Source organism: Halyomorpha halys, unplaced genomic scaffold, assembly GCF_000696795.3.
Source record: "Halyomorpha halys isolate HHAL.00 unplaced genomic scaffold, Hhal_1.1 Scaffold349.1, whole genome shotgun sequence".
NCBI classification, from domain to species: domain Eukaryota; kingdom Metazoa; phylum Arthropoda; class Insecta; order Hemiptera; family Pentatomidae; genus Halyomorpha; species Halyomorpha halys.
The window spans coordinates 609,056-627,963 of record NW_027109825.1 but is presented as its reverse complement, the minus strand read 5'-3'; the positions used below and the strand labels follow the sequence as shown (position 1 = coordinate 627,963).

At 28.6% G+C, this 18,908-nt stretch overlaps 1 protein-coding gene across 10 annotated transcripts in view; it reads right to left on the bottom strand.

Moving 5' to 3' along the window:
• Window positions 1-18,908, bottom strand: part of unc-104 (kinesin family member unc-104) — a 176,555-nt gene that overhangs the window by 22,429 nt on the left and 135,218 nt on the right. For 6 of the 10 annotated variants that reach the window (XM_067047981.1, XM_067047983.1, XM_067047985.1 and 3 more), the window contains 13 exons: window positions 16,762-16,818; window positions 16,464-16,657; window positions 12,725-12,839; window positions 12,471-12,640; window positions 11,028-11,203; window positions 10,084-10,215; window positions 4,132-4,269; window positions 3,928-4,046; window positions 3,708-3,851; window positions 1,950-2,118; window positions 1,756-1,846; window positions 1,412-1,536; window positions 1,183-1,334 (listed from right to left, as the gene is read on the bottom strand). In XM_067047981.1, coding sequence (XP_066904082.1) covers window positions 1,183-1,334; window positions 1,412-1,536; window positions 1,756-1,846; window positions 1,950-2,118; window positions 3,708-3,851; window positions 3,928-4,046; window positions 4,132-4,269; window positions 10,084-10,215; window positions 11,028-11,203; window positions 12,471-12,640; window positions 12,725-12,839; window positions 16,464-16,657; window positions 16,762-16,818 — 1,782 coding nt within the window. The remainder of the gene's footprint in view (window positions 1-1,182; window positions 1,335-1,411; window positions 1,537-1,755; window positions 1,847-1,949; window positions 2,119-3,707; window positions 3,852-3,927; window positions 4,047-4,131; window positions 4,270-10,083; window positions 10,216-11,027; window positions 11,204-12,470; window positions 12,641-12,724; window positions 12,840-16,463; window positions 16,658-16,761; window positions 16,819-18,908) is intronic. The other 4 variants (XM_067047987.1, XM_067047988.1, XM_067047989.1 and 1 more) reach the window with 2 other exon arrangements.

Genomic DNA, 18,908 nt, shown 5'->3' with positions numbered 1-18,908 from the left:
TGATTCAACTTCAAACTAAGTGGAACCTTTCAAAACATGAATCCTTCAGATCCACCGTTATTGACTAATCATCTTTTGACTCATTTATATCTGAGGAGTTTTTTATCAACAGATCATATATCTACTTCTCAAAAGTGAAGTTTTATTTGAAAAATAAAAACTCAACAGCTAAAATGTGTTCACTTTATTTCAAAATTTGAATTTTTCCTTTGTAACAACAAGGAATACTATATTCCTTTGTAACATGCTACAATCTCTTGGTCACTGCTCAATCTGCCGATTGTCCATTAAATACTGACAAAATGCTACTTAGCTGTCTTAACGAAAACTACTACAGTCGCAGGCAAATATCATATATTTTAAATGAATATTTCTTGCAAATACTTTGATTGTACAAATTAATAACCATATTATATATTGTAAAAGTATCACATGTATTATTTGAAACAATAAATATTACAATAAAATCTTCTGATCCACTAAACAAAAACATCTTACACATAGCATCTCTCAATGGCATTTAATAGCTCATAGTTGATTAAGCAGAAATTGCAAGACCTTAGTCTGAATATCTCCTTCAGGGAGTTCTCCTCATTAGGAGGCAGTGAGAATAAATAAACATAGCAGATCAGTACATTCCAGTGCTATTTTTGGAAAAGTATATTACTCTCCTTTTTCTGTATCTATTATTCCTTTTTTGAGGACCTATGGCTTCTTCTCGTAGGACTTACAATCCACTTCTTGATTGCAGGCTTGTACCATGCAGAGCGAAGTTTCCTTCCTGCAAGGAAGCTCCTTGCAGACCCTTTGCCTACCTCTTTGCAACTGCAGGCTCATACCCTGCAGAGCAAAGTTTCTATCCTTAGAGGACCTATGGCTAGTTCCCTTAGGACTCATCCTGTCCATCCATCTCCTAACCAGCTACCTAACCTGTATGAACACGCATTGTTGAGGCATTCAGGTATAGAGTAACTCACATCTTCAATTAGAGTCAGAACCACCTAACACAACCACCCCGACACCTTGTCAAATAAGTTTTACAGATCAACATTTTTAATAAAAATTAAACTCATGCGATGCTCCTATATTAATTTTATAATAATAATTTTTCCAAAGTGGTTGATTTTTGATAGAAAACTCATTTTTTATATAAGAAAAAAATTAAGTAACAAACAAAATTACCTAATTCACATATTTCAAACCAAACAAGAATATCATATTTCGCATGGACATGTGATGTGCAGGGAAGAGGAAGTTCTCCAAACTTCGGAGATCGAACTGGCTGGCTTATAGGGATTGAAGGTGGAAGCATCCTCTTGGGAGGTTGTCGCACACTACAAAGAAATAATAAATGATGGTTGAAACAATTTTTATTACAAACATTTTCAGCTCAATATAAATAAAAACTTACCCATTATTGCCTTCTTGCTTAGAATCGTTATGCAAAGGATGCTGCTGGTAGTGACCGAATATTTCGAAAACAATAGGTTGAACTCTCATGTAATCGAGGAAAGATTTAGTGACCGTAACAGTGATCTGTAAGAAAGTTTCAAATTCATTAAAATGTGGATTTGAGGACAAAGAAATAGTTGGAAAAATAATGATTGACTAAGAAGGTTAGAAAAATTAAGTAATAAACTTTAAGTATTTATTTTATTCCACTTAAACCCCTTCGTTTCTGATCAACTAATATTTAAATAGAATGAAGAAAAACAAAATTTAGAGAGATCCGATTTTATTGAGAGGTATACTTACATTTTGAACATGGTAGAATCCAAGTGGCTGCCCTTTGCCAGTGTTCTTAACAGGCTCAGTCGAAAATGCTTCATCGTGACGATGCAAAAAGCTAAAAATTATATAAATGCAAATGTTTTAATTAATTTATGTTTAATTTTAATTATTAAGTTTTAAAATGTTAAAATCTATTATTATCACAAGAGTAATATTACTTGAATTGACAAAATATATCCGAGTATTCTGCTGGTATTCCAACGGCCTGTAATACTGTCACCCTAAAAGTAAAATCTGATCCGACAGGCAAATGCGCAGGTGGTTCATCCTCTCTTTCTTCAAGATCAGCACAACTTTCTCCTTTACCACTGTCTCCATCTTCTATATCTGAAAAAATAATATTTCTGACATAAATGAATTTAAATTACATTTCACATCCATAGATCTATAAATCTTTTAAAAAAACTATAAATTATAACATAGTTAAAGAAAATATCCTATCGAGTGCTGCCATCACAGAACTTTCACTTACCACACTGCTTTTAATATGAATTAATTTCATATATACAGGTACGTTAAAGTAAAAACTGATTATTGACATAACACCCATGGAAACAAACATTTTTATTTACAGAATCCAGTTGATTTATATATTTTCATCACTCTCTAATACTTTCTACAATTTTATGTTAGATATTAACTTTTCTAAAATCTTAGGCTCTACAATAGTATATTATAACTCTTGTTTTTGAACAGAAATTAGTTTTCGAACCGGGAAAATATTTCTCTTTTTTTTTTTATTAGTTAATGATCAAGTTCAATCATAGTTTATACTTATTAATTTTTTATTACTATTAAAAATGAAAGTTGCTGACATCCCAAGCATATACCTACTTTAAATATTTAATTTCAGTTTTCAACAACTATTTTTTTGTTTTTGAGCTATGTTGTTCACATACACAAAGATCATTTTGTGAGAAATGGTTATAATGATAAATAAAATGTTTATATCCATTGAAAACTCATTTTCACAAGGGCAATACTTTTCCTTGTTATATATATTGTAATATCCTCTTTTTTAATAAATAGCTGATATTTATAGATAAATGATTTTAATTACGTTTTTATTTTATGTATATTGTTTCAGTATTGTTTATTTGTTATTTTAAATCAAAAAGCAAGCTAACCAGTTTTCATTATCTAAAATAAAGACGCTTTTCAAAACAAGAAAGATGGCGGTGCGCGTCCTTCCGAAGTGTTCGTTGGGTTGTTTGTGTTTGATAACATGGATTGAAATTTGTCAACTTTTGTTGTTCTTATGCAGTAATTATGGAAAAGGAATAGTCAAAGAAGAAATGGAAGAAAGTGACAATTATCAGTAGACTAATTACATCGCAAATCATAGCAGAGCGATTGTACTACAATCGATTATTTGGATCGACCAGTGAAAATTGAAGATAGAGGAGAGGAAACAGGGACTCTTGATTTTGCTGGCTTGGGGAGAAGACGTCCGTTCAGCTAGAAGCGGGAAAGACTGGAAGCCATTGTTGGGAGTTTGGATATAGCATCATCGTGAAGAAAAGATCAACAGTTATCAGGAGAAGCTGTGTAATTGGTTAGTCTTGTTTCGAAATTAAATTAATTGTATTAGTAAAATGTCTAGTAATTAAGTTAAAGTGTTATTAGTAATAAAGTGTCGTCTGTTCTGATTCCCAGGAAACACGCCCTGAGAAAAGTCTCTTATGTTATAAAATTATATTATCTGTTAAATATTGAACTTTTTAATTTGAACCCAAGCTATCTCTTTTATATTTGAAATTAGTTTAAAACGATTAAAATTCTTTTCTTTTATTTTAAATAATTTTTGATTATTACAATATATATATATCATATAAAGGTAGGTGAAAGTGAGGTGAACAATAATTTTTTCCAGTAGAATAAAAATTAAAAATAATAACTGTTATGTTAAAAAATACCTTCTGGTTTGTCCGTCTGACCCTCAACAACTCTCTCAACAAGTGCTTTCTTTCCACGAGGAGGATCTTGTAATAAATTTTCATCATGGAAGGATATCCTAGCGGACTGTCTAACGCCGCTTGAATGATCAATAGTTTCATCGTCTAAAATAAAAATTAATCATTATTTCTATATTTTACTCATTTAATAAAATCTACAATTAGTTAAAACATTAATTACCTATAATAGCTTGAACAGCAATCCGCAAATACCCTTTCACATCACCTTTCTCATTCACAATGGCAACTTTGTGAATCAATGGAACAGGATACAGTAAGTTGCTCAAGTAAACAAATGCTCTGAAAATATGTATTTAAAAATTAAGAATGGTAAAACCTTATAAAAAATATAAAAGAAATTGAATATGTGCCAAATTATGTATACCTGCCAACCATTCTGAACCAAGGAAACCTGTCATAAAACGGATCACCTCTGGTCAATGATTCAATATTGTAGTCGGGTGAAGTTGGGGAAAGTTCTGCTTCGTTATGGTACATCTCTCTCATCAGTTCAAGCCTTTGCCTGCAAAAATTATCGATTGGATTAAATAGCATGAATTCTCATCTTCAAGAGATACTCGTTGAGTTTTATACTTTTCTTTAAAATTAGTAGTATTGATAAATCATGTTTATTATGATGATATCTTATAACAAATATTGAAGTATTAATAATACTCATTAATGACATTATTTAATAAATTTCTTAATTCATGCATTACAGATACAGAATGTAATAATAAGACAGAGAGTCACTTATTAGATTTATTCAGTAACATAATAAATGAAATGGTTAAATCATTAATATTAGTTAATTAAAGAGAAAAAAATACCAGTAGGATATTATTAGAATAATCAATAACCAAGCCTGAAGTCTCCTAAACAGAAGTAAATAACAAACCGATCAATATTTGCCAATCTTACTAATAAACCTTTCTTTCCTAATTAAAAAAATAAGATGATTATTCATTATAATTTTAATCATAAGAACAATAATAGCTATTTCTGCTTATAACTGAATAAGAATATGGATTGGATTAGAATTATCAGCATTTACCCCATTCTAAATAAAACTAATAAATCAAGATCAGAAGCAGCAATAATATATTTTCTTGATTGAATTGATGAACATCCTATTATTTTTCATAAAGATGTTTGATTAATTCCTTCCAATTATAACTAATCAAATAATTAATAGATTTATCATAAAGTTGATGTTTATGTTACTGATTATTATTATTAAACAATTTTTTGTCACATTAGTTAATTAAATAACGGCTAGCTATTTAAACATCTTGAGAGGTTTAAGGCTTTGTTTTATAATTGCTGATACTTGTGTTGAAGATGGTCTACTTTTAACCTGATTCATACGAAGTTGTTTCTATAGTTGTATGTTAATAATTTGTGACAATAATTATTTTCTTCTCATTATTTATGGAAAATGCATGTGTAGCGACACTGCTACCTGCTGGTCTAGACTGTAACTATTACAGCCACTGAAACTGCTATGGCTTTGCATGATGCAACCTGCCAGCTAACATGGGAAATATCACTGTCGACATGCCTTATAATTAATATCTGTACTATTCACTGTAAATACTTTACTATAAGTAATAATACTATTACTTGTAACAACTACATAAGACATTGTAATATATATAAATGTATCATTTGAATTAATAAAGATTCCAATAGAATCTGCTGATCTACTGGATGCCAATTTCTTACACGTAGTACCCCTCTATGGCGTTTAATAGCTCAGAGACTTAACTATGGCAAAATTAGAAGGTCTCAGTGAGAATCCTCGCTTCACAAGAAACACCTTTTAGGAGGCAGAGGATAACAATTTACATACTGGATCAGTATATTCTAGTGATATATTTTTGGAAATGTATATTGTCTTTTATTTCTCTGCCTTCTATAGATCTTTCCTCCTTCCAACACCTTTTATCCTTTCAAAGGACCTGTGAATGGTTACCCTCCGGGATTGTATTCCTCCTTTGTACCTACAGGAATAGTACTCTGTAGGACGAGGTTACCATCCTTCATAAAAAATAGTAAACTACTAATATAGAAAAAGATGATGAAGTATGACAAAAGCATAAAAAATATTGAAAATATATATATATATATATATATTTAAAACTCATTACAAAATAATATATTAAATAATAAATTGCATAAAAAAACTAATGGAAAAAATAGTACGGGTTCAACCAAGTGAACATGCCAGTGAAGTAAAAGTTATCCAGAAAGGAAATTATCTATTTAAAAATTAGAATAATAATAATGAAAAAATTAAAATATGTAAAGGGAGATCCCTCAAAATTTATGATGTATGTGAATTAAAAAAAATCATGTGATACTATTCCAAATGTTTAGTAAAAAAATGGTTCTACCTCTAATAATTTAATTAAAATAAGGGAATTTTATGCATAATAATATGTGAAGTGAAAATTAAAAACAAAAAAATTAAATATTATTATAAATAACTTATTTCATAGGTAGATAGATCACTCATACAGGTTTCTTCAATTCTCTTTGTAATCTCAAGTCATTGTCATTCCTAGTATCAGTCTGTTGTTAAGTCCATGTTATATTAAGGAGTTGTGGGTAAACGGTCCCCATTTGTTATTATTAGTGTATTGTCCTCCTCCAACTGCTTTCTTTTGTGCCAAGGCCATCAAATTCCTGACTCCCAATATATTGTCAGCATCTCTTGTACATCTAACCACCTCAGCTTTGATCTCCTTCTCTTTGTTCCATGAATTGGCTGTGTAAGCAGAATTTTCAGCATTTCTCCATCTGCCTTACTGATGCCCTCATGTCTTAAACACCTTAGCTTTATTGTCCTAATAACATCAGGTTTCTCCTAAGTCATTGCATAGCTCCTGGTTTGCGAGTCTTCCATTTTCCCCAAAGGGAACCTTTGATTTCAAAGACCAAGAGCTCATTTAGAAGCATCAGATGTTGTCCAACGCTCAGATCCATACAGAAGCACAGGGCATACCAAATTTTTATAGATAGCTTGGTTTTAGTTGAACATATTTACTTGCTAAGCTGTTTTTTTTTTTTTTTTACCAAATTAGCATCGGATGGCTACAGTGATCCTCTTTCTAATCTTAACATTGGAGTCATTATCATAAGTATCTAATTAACCCAATAAATAAATCCAACATCCAAGTAAACTCGGAACCTTTTCAAAGATATGAGGTCCACTTGTTACTACTGCCCTTATTTGTTAGTAAGAGAGTTTTATTTTATTAATATATGAGAATGATTGTGTCAACAGTTTTAGACGATTTATATATTATTTTTTCTAGCTTGGCCTATTTGTAACAAAATTTTAAAAAATTATTCTTGAATACATCTAAAAATGCCTGCCATTGACTAAAGATTTTTTAATTATTGGTGAAAATATCAGCCAAGTGGTTTATATACTGACAATATACATTTCTAAAGTCAGGTATTTATAATCATAACAATTTCTTTGATTGCATTTCGTAAATGTTTAAGAATGTCATGTGTCAAAAACAGAGAGAGAGAAAGGGAAATAATAGCTGCCATGAATTCATAATATGTCTTTAAAAAATACTAATAATAATAAGGTGATCTCGAATATCAAATCTTGTTACTAAGTAATTTTTAGCCTACATAAAATTTATCACTGATGATTTTTTATTCTATTTAAAATGTTCATAAATAAATAATCAGTATTAAGAAATAGTAAAATTAAGAGAATTATCTGGTTGATTTGCCTTAAGGTTTTTGAAAATAAAATATTCGGACCAAAAAAGGATGAATTAACGGGAAAATTTAGAAGATTACATGACGCTGAATTAAGGGACCTACACCCAGTAAATATAATTCAAGTTATAGCATTGCGACGTGTAAGGTTGTAGGGCTTAGTAACAAGCGGATCCCTAAAATGTTAATAAACACTGAACCAACGAGTAAACATTCGAGGGGCAGACCGAAACGTAGATGGGAGGATTGGGTTAAAACAGATCTAGTGGAATTGGGTTTGGAGGGGCATCACTGGAAAGATGTATGCAGAAAGTGTTTGGTGGTATCGGCATTGAACCTTCGGGTTCGTTAGGCCTCTATTATTATTATCTGGTTGATTGCGACAGTCTATCAGATCAAAATGCATCAAAACTACACCTGTTGAGTATTGTAGGTTCTGTGAATCACACTGATGATGAATTCGTTTGATATCTCCAATGATAGAGGTATCTCCTACTAAATAGTAAGAGAGTCTTAAAATGTCCATTTTTGATTTCTCAGATTGGTTAGACTAATGCCAGGTTGAAAACTATCACTTTTACACATGACAAGTAGTAATGAATAGTTTTTTTAATATTATTATTTACAGAAGATAAATAGTTGATCTGATCAGATTATCACGAAAGTTAGGTTTTTAATTTTTTTTTGTCACGGTCACAAATAGCATCATTGTATACAACTATGTTTTACATTTACATTTTGAAAATTGACCACAGAATAATATTCAGTGATATTATATTCATATAAATATTATTTTTTTCAAAATGTTTGGGCGCCAAATTCAAAATGTCTTATACCTTAATTAGCCCGCCTTGTTTAATTTTTGATGCTGTAAAACATTAGATTTAGTGTTTCATATGGGAGCTAAAACATAATTTTTGGTTTAACCTAAGTTTTATTAAAATGTAACATCTTGTCAAATGGTCATGAAAATATTTTAAAATTCTCTGTCTTACTTATTTACATTGATGAAACATTATTACTGATAATTCATAAAAAATTAAAATAAACTTTAACCAGTGAATCAGTAATTGCTAGCTAAAAAATTCTTGCAGTGAGAAGCTACAAACAGTGCAGAAAGCATATAGAATACATTCTATATGAACACTAAAGAAAAATAAATTTTTAAGTAAAGATGATGACTAATTAATATAAAATAAAAATCGAGCCTGCATCTCATTAATAATAAAAAAAAAATAATTCCAAGCATTTATAAAGAAAGCTATGTAGCTCAATTACGGTGTAGGTGCTGAAAAGCTACGTTTAAAATCAGTCATATCATGAACCACTCAAGCATTTCTCGACAAAGGGACGCTTACGACATAGGATACAATATGTTCACGATATGTCAAAAGAATTATAATGTTTTTTTATATTTTGATGATTTTATAGGCCAATCATCAATGCTACTATAAAGATATGAAAAAAAATGTGGATTACAATAATCTTGAATAGTAAATAGAATGATTATGTACAAAATTAGTATGATATATAGAAATGAGAATAATACAGCATATTAAAAGTAATAAAAAAGAAATAATAATATAGAAATTGATTGTGGATTTGTTGTAAGAGATGACAGTTAGAGCTAGAGAATCAACAATAAAAAAAACAAAATAAATTTATTATTATTTTAAAGCATGCCAGCCTTTTAGTTTGAGGTTAAAGGACACGACACATTAGTGGTAGGACTTCCAACTTTGTCGATTCTACCACCTATTCATAGGGAAAAAATAACACAGTTTTTAAGCCAAAATATGCATTTTTTTTTTGTTATGATGAAAAAAATCTTAAATCCAATTTATTTTCCATAAATTGAAAAGGATAGTAGGGGGTCCAGTCAACATGGAACAAAAAATGGTTAGCAACTATTTATTTACTAAAATTTCCCCCCACTTAAAAAAGATAAATAATGTTGACAGACATGAATAGCTTAAGTATTATAAGAAGATAAAAGCTTTATGAGATGAGCAATATTAAAATATTAATGCCCTTGTCTTTTTATAATACTTAAACTATTCATATCTGTCAACACTATTTATGTATCCATAATGTTAGTTATTTTCTAATCATTCTATTGCTTTCTAGTACCCTTTTATTCATTGGTTGTTTTTTTTTTGTTCTTAGCATTGATGAAGGCTGGAAATTCTGGCCAAAACATTGGCACTAGTAAATACATTTTTTACTTATTTGTGTTCTTCACTGACCGCACACCCAACTATCTTCTCCTCATATATGTTATCCACGGCCAACAATCTTCTCATAGTTATTGGATATTGATTAATTGTATCCAATAATCATAACATGCCACCATTTAAGGAAATGCCAGAGTGAACAATGATACAAAGATTTTTTACTAGCCCTTGATATAAGCACTGAAAAGAAGAGAAAAAAGAAAAGAAAAAGAAAATATTATACGATTATAAGCTCCCATGCCATAAATAGAAGCAGATGGCAAATATAGAAGAAAAGACAGAAAAAATGGAGGACAGATACAAAAAAAAACATATATAAAGGAGGAAAAATATTAAGTAAGGTTATGGCCACCACCAACCTCGAAGGCACAAGATTGGCAAGAGTAAATGGCTGATTGAGGCAATGGAAAAAGTCCTCCATTCTCTGTTCTGGTGTTACAGGACTAGACGGTTCCTCATTGTATATATGCCTCATAAGTTCCAATCTGTTTCTAAACCAACATAAAATCAAATCTAAGCCATCACTAACCCCAATAGAAACATTACTTAAATTAATCTTCTCGGCCTTATTTATAAATTCGATTATATTTGGCAAGAAATAATTGAAAGAAAGGCCTTTAATCTTCAACTAATATAACAATTTAAAATATAAACTATTTTAAAAACAAACTAACACAACTTACAGCATTACAACTTATTCTTAGTTTCGAGAAAACAAATAATAATACATGGTTACGGAACAATCAGGAGGCCAATTAGCTCCCAAACATACACAAAATTTAGCCATAAGATTTCTTTTTTTTTAAATTATACATGGCATAATTTTATTTTATGTTGGTTAAATTGAACTGGGTAACCATCAATTAAATTTCAATTTTCTTTTTTTTTTTTTTTAGAACAGAATAGAAGACGATTCCTTTGAAAATTTCGAAAGAAAACAGTAATAACAAAATAAAAATGAAAGGAATAAAATAATTTTGTAATGGTTGAGGTAAAAATTTAAAAATAAAATAAAAAGAATAACAAGAGGAAACACAAAAATCACAGTATGTATTGGGCTGCAAATAATAATAAGTTTTTAAAAATATAATGTATTATTATTTGTTCATTTAAAATAAATATAAGTGCTAAGTTTTTAAGTAGTGTCTAAATTCTAAATAAAGGCCTAAAACTAATAAATAGGCAGACTTAAGAGCAGACAAACACTCTGTCGATATAAAATTTAATTAAGTAAAATTAAAATCAGTGACGTTAGTGAAAGCATTCAGTATTTTTTCTTTTTATTATCAGATCTAATGCAAACCTCAGTTTCTCCAAAGACCAATAATGAGTAGCGCCATTTTTAGTGTCCAGAACTTCAACAGCGACAATAGTTCTTGGATAAGGTCGATCAAGATCATCATCACCATCAGTAGGTATAAGATCGGGAGGCAAAGGAGAATATAAAGTATCCGTTAGGAGGGTGAATTGAAACTGAACCTGAAAAATAAATAAATTCTGAATTTAATATATGATTTAGACACATCAAAATACCACAAAACAAACATTGATTAAGTCTCAAAATTAATAAATACCTAATTTTACCTCAATAGCTACAATACAAGAATTAAGATCTGCTCCTATATAGAACTTCTTTCATAATATTTATTTATTTAATCTTCGATTTATTATTTATTGTTAAAATCATTAATGCTTATTAATAATAAATTTTCTTTCAACACAACTCAGAAACAGACATGGATCAGGGACTATACTTAGAATACTTAATCATAAATTTTCTATTGACATAACCTAGATATGGACGAAAAGTAGGGATTAAAGTCTTCTCTTCCCATTTTAAGCTAATATTTCAAAAGTGTTATAGGACCTTCACTCCCTGGGGGTCTTAGTGGAGCAGGTCCGGCGGGGAAGGGTGGCATTTTATTTGTATTATGATCGATCGTGATATGTTGAAAATCGACTAACCTACTAGCTATAATTGTCTGTTTGAGAAGTTAGATAAGTAAAGCTACCATGAAGGGTGGGGGTAGAGGGTTTCAGGCACTTTTTAAATATTCCTCGATTAAATATTTCAATGACTTTAAATATTTCAAAAGTGATACAGGACCGTCGCACCCCAGGGGTCTTAGTGGGGCGGGTCCAGCAGGAAAGGACGTAAAGGATGTAACTTTTTTTATATTTTTGAACAAAAATTGATAAATTCTATACTTTAAAAAAATGTTTTAACCTTGATTTTGATTATAAAAAAATTTAAAAATAAATTATTAAAATTTATAAAACCTATTTGGAAATTATATTCCACTTCTGGAATAATGACAGATAAAAGGTTAGGAAATATGAGGAGAGGAAGTAACCTCTCTTGAAATATTAAATTTTCGATTTACATTTTCATTATCACCCACTCTCCCAAACTTCAAAATTTTCCTAGTTTGGTTTTATAATTCCTGGGAACTCCGGGACTAACAGACCTGAATGAGAGAAACTGATGTCACAAAGTTAAATTATCTGTAATAATATACAAGCAAATGCTGTAAATGATGAAATGGATAAAGCAAAATCAGCTTGGGATCTGTGATGTGGGGATCCCAAGGAAATTTAAACATAAAACCATCACAGCATTTTTATGTTTATTCTCAAATACCCTAGAGAAACCATTGCACAATGAAGTTGTAATGAAAGTGATGAAAAAGAAACTTAAAACAACAAAATAGTTAAGTAACTAAGGTTTAATTAAAAAAAAAATTACTTTTTTCTTCAGCTCGACAGATATTGCATTTGCTTCTTTCAAAAAGATGGCATTTCCCCATAAATCATCTCTTAGTGAAGTGAACTGATGGTATTTCCATTTCCTGAAAGCCCAAGTTGCTAACTGGTATTCTCTGTCAGTCCAGTTACAAGCGTCGAACAAAGGATTAACTGAAATTTATGAATAAATAACATAAAAACACCTTAGTTTTAATGAAAACATATTAAATATAAAATAATTTAAATGATATTTACCAAAAATATCTTCTTCTTGATTAAAATCTTCTGGTGTATAAGAACTGTACATGGACATTGTCATGCTTTGTTCTTCAACCTGTTTTTGGAGGGCGTCAATTCTTGCTTCATAGTTCTAAAAACATAGTAAAAAAAATCTAGAACATGAAGTTTAAACTTAATATTTAAAAGTGAAATGTATCAATATGCTACAATTATATAAAGTTTTCCCTAAAATAATCTTTTTTTTTCTTTAACAACTTGTAGTTCCACATCCATGAAAGAAGTAATGCTTACTAAATCAGAAGCCACAATGATTGCTTTTGGGATTGAATGTGCAACCACTCATAAATCTTAATACTTATAATAGATAATAACACAGTATCCATTACTTTACAGTGATTGTAGTTATAGGTAATCACGTTAAATAAAATAATATCATGCTGTTTTCTAAATTTAACCAATTTTTTTAATATTTAGCTGTCTTAAGTCTCCTTTTACATTTTAAGTACATGTTTCAAAATTGGACTGTCTGTAAAAAGGGATTTAGTGGGGCAGGGCAGGCAGGAAGGATTACCTTCTAATATTTTTTGAGTCATGATTTCCTCTGGTGAGATTGTGACATGTTGTATATCAATTAATCTATTTAGATCTAACTAAGGCCTTTTGCAAGATACTGTAGAAATTTTAGAAAAAAGGAGTCGATACTTAAGGCACAAATATTTTTCAACTACTAAAAAGTCCTGTAGTTTTCTCTCTGTTTAGTTATGCAGACGATTTGATAGTTTTTTAAAACAAGGATTGCCTTTTAATATTTTTTTAGTTTGATAAAATTATTTTTAAAAAGATAAAAATGTAATGGTAAGGCAATTATAAAAAAAAAAGTATGGGCATTAAAATACAACATTTGAACTTTATCTGAGGATATAAAATTGTATTATTTATTTATTTCCAAGGCAAGAAATGTTTAATACTTCTTAATTCCTTTATTTCAAGCTTTTGGATGACGTTTCGGACGAACAATCTATTATCTAGTCCATCAACAAATTATTAGATTAGAAATAGTTATATCTTATAAACCATTGCATATACTGTTATATTTACATTATTGTACACAGTGCAATATGTAAATAAATGAAACGTATATGGACAGCATATAAAAATATAGGTATAGTTAAGAATTAAACCAATATATATAATACATTTTGTTAAATATTGTATTTGTAAAAATATCAATTGCAGGACTTTTGGTAATATAATATTTAATATTAGAGAAAAATTCCTTAATATGAAGAGTATTAAGACATCAAATAATAAAGATAAGTATACAAATATGTTACAAATAATTGGCTTTTCTCAATTCATATACTTATGGTTATCAATATATAGTATGTTAATGTGATTATGAATAGTGTAGATATAACAGTTCATGCCAAGGTTCTATAAAGCTTAACTATTTGTAATATTATATATTACATTAGATGAATAGAGGACAATTGTACAAAATGTCATTAAAAAGATAAAAATAAAGAAAGTAAGAATTTCTTTTCTTGAAAATAGATAAATAAAAAAATTTGATTTTGCACACACACACACACTAAGAATCCTTTTATTTAATGGGAAAAACATGAATGCTTAAAACCAAATTAAATTAAACAAAGACTAAATCAACCAATGCACTAATAATTCTAAAAATAACTTTGCCACAGAATTACTACTATTTTAAACATAACATGAATTTTTAAAGTTTTATGATTTTTTTTTAATAGGAAAAATGATAATTAAAATAGAAATATAATAGAAACAACAGCATAGAACTCAACCCCAACTATGAAATATAAAACTCACACAGATAAATAAATTGTCACTATGCAGAGATCATGAAACTGATATTCACAATAGAGAATAAGAGCAATCAAAATAAAATTACCATAACTAACTAAATATTTTAGTTTCTTATAAATACCAATAGATGGAGTTGCAACAGTTCTTTTTACTACCTACAGGTGGCGATAGTGAGATTATTTTTTGTTTAAATTGAAATACAATGTCTTAAATGACGAAATACAATGTCTTAAATGACGAAATTCAATGTTATTAATTATTAAAAATAGAAATGGATTTTTCTATTTGTAAAAAGGTTATGCTTACCCAACAAAAAGTAAATCTTGGTGAACTATAATTGTTTTATAGTTAATATATAAAATGAGTTGTAATCAAGAAGATTTTTATTTAATAAGAGAAATTATTATATATTTTTATTAATGTTACAAAAGAACCAATGCAAATTAACTATGGTAAACTTAAACCCTTATTTAAAGATTTAACTTTCCTTAAACAAATAAAAAAAATAAAAAATAAAATCAAATATTGGTGTTCCAGTTTAACAGTGTACATTTAGAAAAATGGTTATTTTGGGCTATGCATGAAAGATTAGCAATAAAGGAAACATCTATACAGTTCAAAATTGAAATATCTTGAAATTTTTTTTCTTAGATTTTATGACCGAGGTTTTATTATATAGATCTTATCCTTATTGCTAAGATTACATGCATATCTCAAAATAACTATTTTTTGAAATGCTAAACTGTTGAATTGGGAGAGGGATATATAAATTTACCTGAATAAATAATTTAATGAAACTATTAAACTTTTAAATTTAAAAAGGCAAATACATGGCTGAAATATCATATGAGTACAGAAATTTAAATATACTCAGGGTTTAGGTAAGGATATATTTTTTGTAATTTAACCATACAGGTTTTATGCAACTTATCCATCTATTATTATTCTAATCCATCCAAATATCTATTCTATTAAATATGATATAGGACTATTAAAAAAAGATGAAAATCAGATGTTAAAAATTTCAGATTACAACTGCAATATTAAAAACAATCATCTAGAAACAGTGATTTAAAAGGTTTTATGAGTTTTATACCACGAAAAAAATGTTTTATTTTTAACATTCAATTTGGAAAAATGTATTAAACTTTAATTATCATGTTCAGAATTTAACTATCATTTAATTATTATATATATAAGAAACCAAGGTAATAAAAATATTCAGAACATAACCCAAACTTTTAAAATTTCCTTTATAGTAAAGTAATTCAACCAGTATAGTTCAAAAGAAAAATGCATAGAATTATGATCGTTTCTTAGTTCAAATCTAGAATTGAAAGAATAAATTCACATATTATTACTATAAGTCGAATAAAAAATAAAAAATAATTGAAATTTCGATTTTGGTTTTAAAATAAAAAATTACAATTTTGAGTCCACTTCAACAAAAAAAAATTAGTTTATTAGTAAACATCATGAAGTGTTGTTTTCAGCAATATGTAAACAAATGACTTTATACAGCATGCTGCTTCAACTAACCTTACTTTGGATGCATATCATTAAAAACTACTGATATTATAATCTAATAGTATATAGATCATTTATATAATATTAAACACGGTTCGCCAACTAATTTCGTTTCTTGATATAACTTATAATAATATTTATCTCAATCAAAAGTAAAAAACTCTTCAATTGGTAGTGCAATGGACACAATTAAGTTTTGAGGATGTTTATGAAACAATAATAAACCTTCGAGTAAACAGTAAAATAAATCAGAAATAGAAATAAATAATCATCTTATATAGAATATATAATGATCAGTAACAAAATTGAGTAGTTATTAATTTAAAAAAATCTTCTTATAATGTCAATATTATTATACTACTTTTGGTACATAAAAAATTTACAATACCTTTCTTTGTTCTTCAAATTTTTGATCAGCATCTTCTTTTTCTTTACGATATTGTTCCTCGAGTGCTAATAGCCTTTTGTTCATTTCTTGTTTCAAGTCGATGCCTTGTTTCTCTAAAAGCTCAATTTGTGCGAAATTCCAATCTACTATTTCGGAATTGTTAGGAGTTTCAGCGGGAGAGGATTTGTCAATAACTGAAATTTGAAATATAAAATAATTAATTTAAAATTAAACAATAAAAATTATTAATGAATAAAAATGCTAATTATGTGAAAATAGAAATTATATTTTTTCTTACCTTCTGGCTTGTCTTCCTTTATTTCATTATTTATGTATTTCTCTCTTTGTTCACGAGCTGCAAAGTAAATGTAATAATAAAATTAGTCATTAGTATAATATACTTCATATTGATATGGAAAAAAAATATTGATTATAAACAATAAAATCGTGAAAAAGAGAAGAGACATTTTATATTTATAACCTATATATCTAATAAAAACTTAAATCACTAAAACATCTAATGCAACTGACTGACCGATATAAATATCTATAATTAATCAATATTTTCCTATTCTTAGAAGAAGCTTTTAGTAAGTATTGATAGAAAAATCTTATTTTGTGATGTTTTAATTTATCATTGATTAACAATAAACCTAATTAATACTATTCTGACTAACTGATGTTTTTTGATCAAAAATTTAATTTCATACCATATTTGCTCAGGTATAGGTCAAAATTTTCTTCTGATTTTCGTCTCATCCAAGGTCGACTTATTTTCACATTTGATCAAGAAAAAAAAATGGGAAAACTCAAAGCTTTTAAGTTACTCGATAGTTTATTTTCCTTTGTACTTCAGAGACGGGAGACTAAATATAGTTTATATTGATTATAAGTGAAGTTGAGAAGAAAAATAAAGAAATGCAGAGGAGTTATGAACAATTATATGTATAATATAGCTTAATGGAATCATGAGCATTAAATCTAAATGTAGTTGTAGGCTGAAAGAGCAGACATTCAGGTTTCTAATGGTTAGATTAGTTAAAATAAAGGAATTAGATAAAATAAAGAGTTATGAACAATAGTTACTGGAAGAAAAAAAAATCCTCGAAATAAATCAAGTTGAAAAATTTCTTTGAAAGATGGTATTTGGTAGTTTGAGACGACACTAAAAACAAATATGAAATGCTCTCTTCTAAAAGTTGCTGACCTACTTTACACTGAGCCACATTGTTTTCATAATTTTTTTGTAAATATAATATAACTTAATAGAATCAGTAATACTTAGAAAGAGATGAACCGATTAGTGTACAGTAACTGTGAAAAAAACTTACAGGGGAATGACGGGCATAATGGTCATGGCCAGTCGGGATTTTAAACATTTACAGTGCTGCCAATCCGTGGTGAATGTAAGAAGCTTACCCTGTTCTTCATGTCAGTGATGTCATGAAATGAGGAGAAGAAAAAACTTCGTCAACCAGGGCTTTTTTCTGTTTTTTTTTTTTTGTTTTTTTTTTTTGTATCTTTGATCTAAATTTAAGTCCTTAATTATGACACAGTGATGCGACAAAATAGATTTTTGAAACATAACGATTTTAAAACAGTGGTTAACTACCTAAAAAATTCAATATTTAGAGTTGAGTTATAGATGTTTGTTGAGAAATGACAAAGCATTTTTGATAATGGAATCTGGGCGGGCACAACGGCCACTTCTCCGCTTTAATTTCTAAAGAGCATTGGGTCAAATGGCCAGGATATAATTTGTGGGCTCATGAACTTTGTGCCGGTGTTGAGCTAGAAGTGCCTTCTTATGTGAAAAGTGCGGAACAATCTGAATATTGCTTTCTTAAAAAAAAAAAAGATCACATTTTTTTTCTATCAAGTTTTTCTGTAAACAAATTTTATATGCCAACATAATAAACATTTTATTTTTTACATTTAATAAATAATCATTAACTTAAATATGGGTTCATATGATTTAAAACTATTTTTCTCTCATTATTTTTTAACCAATCAGAACTTGATGGCCATTGTGCCCGACCCCCTGCAGCCACAATGGCCATTTGTCGAACTTTTTAATATTAATTAAATAAATAATTTTTCTTTGTTTAGCCACAACAAAAAAAAAATTGTATATGGACTATAATAGTCAATTATTATAACCACAATATTTCAAGTTTCTAGGTGTATTTTAAGGTAGCAGAAAAAATCAAATAGCCTTAGCCTGGCCGTTATGCCCGTCCTTCCCCATACTTTCTGAACTACAAACCAAAAACCCTTTATTTTGTTCACAAGTTTTTTTTCTACTTGAGAATTCAGGTATTTCATTATCTTTAAACTTCCCAACAGTGAAAGGAAACATTTTGAAATGTACTAAATTTGTAAACAGCATGTAAATCGATCCAGTAATTCAAAAGTTTATTGTGGATAAAGATTTGACTATTCCCT